Below are 5,294 nucleotides of genomic sequence, written 5' to 3' on the forward strand. Positions count from 1 at the left end.
GTAACTTCAAGGCCATTGAGTCTCTCTCACGCCTTTATCTCCAATCTAACTCACCATATGATTTCATTTTTATCGATGGTTTTAGAGTCGGTGTCAGCAATAATTGAGAACATTCCACACACGCGGGAAAATGCAGATATATTTTTTAAAATCGCGTCATGGTGTATCATACACCGCCTAACATGACACCGACGGCAACGTGTCGATACATATTAAAAATTCGATATATCATTTCATTTTTCACAGTCGCTAACATAGTTTTCGACTCGGTTGAAAAAAAACGGGAAGGAAATCCAATGAAAGTTGCCGTTTATAGAACGAAATGAATTCTCAAACGCCTGTAACTTCAACTTCAAGGCCATTGAGTCTCGCTCACGCCTTTATCTCCAATCTAACTCACCATATGATTTCATTTTTATCGATGGTTTTGGACTCGGTGTCAGCAATAATTGAGAACATTCCACACACGCGGGAAAATGCAGAGATATATTTTTAAAAATCGCGTCATGGTGTATCATACACCGCCCAACATGACACCGACGGCAACGTGTCGATATATATTAAAAATTCGCTTTTGCTTTTCCGTTACGATATATTACTTTTTCGTTTGATGACAGTCGTCACAAAAACGTCAACAATGATGCCGACATATATTTCTTCGTTTTTTATTTAATTCAACATTATTAGCCGGAAGTAAAATATGTTTCAGGAAATTACCGAGAGATATTTCTTCGTTTTTTAAAATTAGTTATGTGCGAATACACTTTAAATAGGGTTTATTTGAAATCTTTTAATTTTCCACAATATAATTTACTTGCCATTTATCATTTGATGATTACGAGACAAATTCCTCTTGAGGATCGTGACAATTCATGCGCTGCGTGGAAACTTCTATTTCCAAAATGAATGAGACGATCGATGAAGAACGCAGACTTGAACAGGATGCAGCAAGAAAACGAATGAGACGGGCGAACGAGTCCATCGACGAACGTCAATGCAAACTTGCGGGGTCACCCGTGGGATTCCCACGGGTGACCCCGCTAGTCCTATATTATAATAGCCGTAGATGATTCTGTCTGTCTGTCTGTCTATCTGTTGGGGTGTCTGTCCGGGGTGTGGCTTACTCGGTTTGCAGAGTAGCTCCACCCATAGCTCCACCCATTCTGGGAGTGGCTATAAACAAATTATCCACCATTTTATTAACTCGCATAGCTTTGAGTCCTGTTTTGTAGGCCCGTGGTGTCTTTGCCTCTCCCCCAGTTTTTATTTCAAATCAAATTCGATAAATCTCATTTCATTTTTCACAGTCAGTCGCTAACATAGTTTTAGACTCGGTTGAAAAAAAACGGGAAGAAAATCCGATGAAAGTTGCCGTTTATAGAACGAAATGAATTCTCAAAGGCCTGTAACTTCAAGGCCATTGAGTCTCTCTCACGCCTTTATCTCCAATCTAACTCACCATATGATTTCATTTTTATCGATGGTTTTACTTTTAGACTCGGTGTCAGCAATAATTGAGAACAATCCACACACGCGGGAAAATGCAGAGATATATTTTTTAAAATCGCGTCATGGTGTATCATACACCGCCCAACATGACACCGCCGGCAATGTGTCGATATATATTAAAAATTCGCTTTTGCTTTTCCGTTATGATATATTACTATTTCGTTTGATGATAGTCGTCACAAAAACGTCAACAATGATGCCGACATATATTTCTTCGTTTTTTATTTCATTCAACATATTAGCCGGAAGTAAAATATGTTTCAGGAAATTACCGAGAGATATTTCTTCGTTTTTTTTATTAGTTATGTGCGCATACACTTTAAATAGGTTTATTTGAAATCTTTAATTTTCCACAATATAATTTACTTGCCATTTATCATTTGATGATTACGAGACAAATTCCTCTTGAGGATCGTGACAATTCATGCGTTGCGTGGAAACTTCCATTTCCAAAATGAATGAGACGATCGATGAAGAACGACTCGGTGTCACCAACGCGGGAAAATGCAGAGGTATATATTTTTTAAAATACACCATATCACCGCACAACACCGCCCAACAGCCAACAAGTATCATACACCGCCCAACAGCCAACGAGTATCATACACCGCCCAACATGACACAGACAGCAACATGTCGACATTATCGCTTTTTCTTTAAACCGAGTGAACCGAGAGCCGAACCGAATACACCGCGTGAATTCACCGAGCGAATTTCAGCCAATTCCACCTATTTCTTCGTTTTTATTTTATTCGTTACCAGCAGAAGTACCCAGCGTTGCCGGGCGGGGGAGGGGGGAAGGGCACGTACACTTTAAACATGTATATACATGTGGGATGTGGGATATATACATGTGGGACATGTGTACGTGTGTGTACGTGTGTGTGTGTGTGTGTGTGTGTGTGTGTGTGTGTGTGTGTGTGCGCGTGAATATGTGTGTGTGTGTATATATGTGTGTGTATGTGTATGTAGGCTAACCCCCGCTCTAGCAGGGAAAATGGCCTTAAAATGCATGTTGTTGTTGTATGTGTATATACATGTCTGTGTGTGTGTGTTTGTGTGTATATGTGTCTGTACGTGTGTGTGTCTGTTTTTGTGTGTGTGTGTGTGTGTGTGTGTGTGTGTGTGTGTGTGTGTGTGTGTGTGTGTGTGTGTGTGTGTGTGTGTGTGGAGATGTATATATGTGTATATATGTGTATATGTGGATACATATGTGTATACATATTTGCATATGTGTATATGTGTCTGTACGTGTGTGTGTGTGTGTGTGTGTGTGCATGTGTGTCGATGTACGTGTGTGTGTATGTGTATATGTGTGTGGGTGTATATGTGTGTGTGTGTGTATATGTAAACATGGGCCGGTGTGTGTGTAAAGTGTGAGGAGGTATTGGAGAGGAAAATGCAGAGATATATTTTTTTAAATCGCGCCATGATGATAAACGAAAATACACCGCCTAAAATAACAGTCGACATATATTTAAAATTCGCCATACACATCCATGCGGGAATCCCACGGGTGACCCCGCTAGTAAGGTATAATATAATATTAGTTAGCAAGTTTGCCACATGGCGCTGGGACGAATATACTTTCATTGGCGACACTCATGTAGCGCGTCCTATATGAACCGATAGTATTAAAAGTCAATTACAAAAATAAAAAAATAAGGATACATACCGAACATATATTTATAATCCACGATATGTTTGGGTTTCCTGCTCCTGACAGTCCCTATTCCATTTGATTTTGGATGATTTATCAGAAGAACGCTTGAAGATTTTCGGTGGCCTTGATTGATTCAATATGCATGCGCCGGGAAAGAATCCTCCTGGAAAAAAAGTATGTTTACAGTTGAGGTATACCATTTATATTAATCATAAAGCAGATATTTAGATGCTATGTACATAGATATCAAACATCATAAACACCCGTATAGGGGAGGAACAATTTAGGTTTATTGCTCTTCCAATGGTTTGTTGCTCTTCCAAAGGTTTATTGCTCTTCCAAAGGAGATAATTCGATATTAATAATTTATTATACTGTTAAAATATAACTATTTGAGAGTTTTATACACCTAAAATGGTATTTGATGCATGTTTATGATTTCTGATATGTTTTAGAGCACACAGACATTATCATCTATTTATTAAAAATCATTTTAGATAAGTTGAGTTACTTCCCTTGATCCATAAATGGAGACCAAAGTGTATCATCTTGCACGGGCCACTGTGGGCCTCATAGGGGGCCAAAAGTTGTTTGGAGAGGCTAATTATCTTCCTAAATCAATGTTCTAACTCCTGTGAAAATTTGGTGCTTTAGTCCAGCCGGTAACTATATTGACTATATTAAGCCGTAACTCCCCTAACCACAAGGTATGATGTGGGGAACGCCATCAGCAGCAGTTCTGCCTCTGTCCACATTGCGGGGTATTCGCCCCGCTCCAGAATCCAGAATTTGCCGTATTCATGCTGCGAGAATCTTGCCTTCGCCTCATCATCATTGTGGAGGTTGATAATTTCGTCCTGTAATTCGTGCTTCACATCTTGAATGTCACATTTGAATGGGTTGATCGCCCATGCTGGCACCGACAGTTCTAGCATGTCTCTGAAACGCTGCTCCATATCTCCACGAATCTTCTCAAGGTGATTGCAATAAACGAGCAGCTCTTCATCAGAAACAGCAGTTTCCTTTGCCAACCGGGGAAAGTGGTACATATCTCTGCGGCCGAGGGTTTCCCTGTGCAGAGTCGCCTTGGTTACGAACACGCCGATCACTTTCTTTACTTTAATCAGCGTCATATGGTCACCCTGGAGTTGTTTGTTGACATCATTCAGTATACTGAATATGTCCATGAGGTAAGCCACATCATACTCGATCGCATTCACTTTCTCCGATAGCTCCGTGTCAATTTCCGACAGAAACTCGACCACTGTTGAGAAGAGGGCATGGAAACGGGTCAAACAAGCGCCTTTGGACAACCATCGAACTTCGGTATGCAACAGGAGCCGCTCGAATGCCTCATCGTTCTCCTGGCAAAGCTGACGAAACAGCCGATCATGCAGAGACGACACCTTGATTTTATTCACTGCTTTGATTACTGTTTGGAGTGATGTATGAAGTCTGGTGCTGAGAGCTTTTGCTACAAGATGCTGGCGGTGCACGACACAGTGAATGGCGAACACGGACGGTACCTGGTTCTTCAGAAGTGCAATACAACCACGCTGGCGGCCAACCATCGCTGGTGCCCCGTCCGTCGCGCAAGCGAGAATGTTCTCCATCGGTATGTTCTTATCAGTAAAGTACTTCTCCAACATTTGGAAGATGGAAGAACCCTTCGTATCAGTCTGCAGAGAGCGGCAAACAACATTTCTTCCACCATTTCCTGATCACAGATGAAGCGAACGTAGCAGAGTAACAGAGCTTCACTGTCACGCAAAGTGGACTCATCCAGCTGGATGGCGAAGTGTGTGCTTCTCAGCTCACTACACAGCTTATCTTCTACATCTGATGACATTTCATCAATCTGCCTGGCCACGGAATCATTGCTGAACGCAATCGACGAGAGAACTGGATTCGGATCATGGCCCATAACGGTTTTTATCACTTCCCCAACAGCTGGTTTGATCAACTGTTCGCCGATTGAATACGGTTTTCCAGATCTGGCGATGAGCAATGACAGCTTATACGACGCTTCCAGTCCTTTATCCATGAGCTTTTGGCTGGCTTTGAACATCGTCGTTACCGTGGACCGCTTCTCAAATTTCTCTTTCAGCGATTGGAAATAGCT

The 5,294-nt window shown here is 41.5% G+C and overlaps 1 protein-coding gene across 1 annotated transcript; it reads right to left on the bottom strand.

Moving 5' to 3' along the window:
- Nucleotides 1-3,797: 3,797 nt before the first annotated feature.
- Nucleotides 3,798-5,021, bottom strand: LOC144889467 (protein FAM200C-like). Its single transcript, XM_078769687.1, has 3 exons — nt 4,863-5,021; nt 4,347-4,779; nt 3,798-3,868 (listed from the first exon to the last, which is right to left on the bottom strand). Exons 1-3 carry the CDS (start codon nt 5,019-5,021, stop codon nt 3,798-3,800), a joined length of 663 nt encoding a protein of 220 aa, XP_078625813.1.
- Nucleotides 5,022-5,294: the final 273 nt, after the last annotated feature.

Source organism: Myxine glutinosa, unplaced genomic scaffold, assembly GCF_964187855.1.
Source record: "Myxine glutinosa unplaced genomic scaffold, kmMyxGlut1.1 SCAFFOLD_4098, whole genome shotgun sequence".
NCBI lineage: Eukaryota > Metazoa > Chordata > Myxini > Myxiniformes > Myxinidae > Myxine > Myxine glutinosa.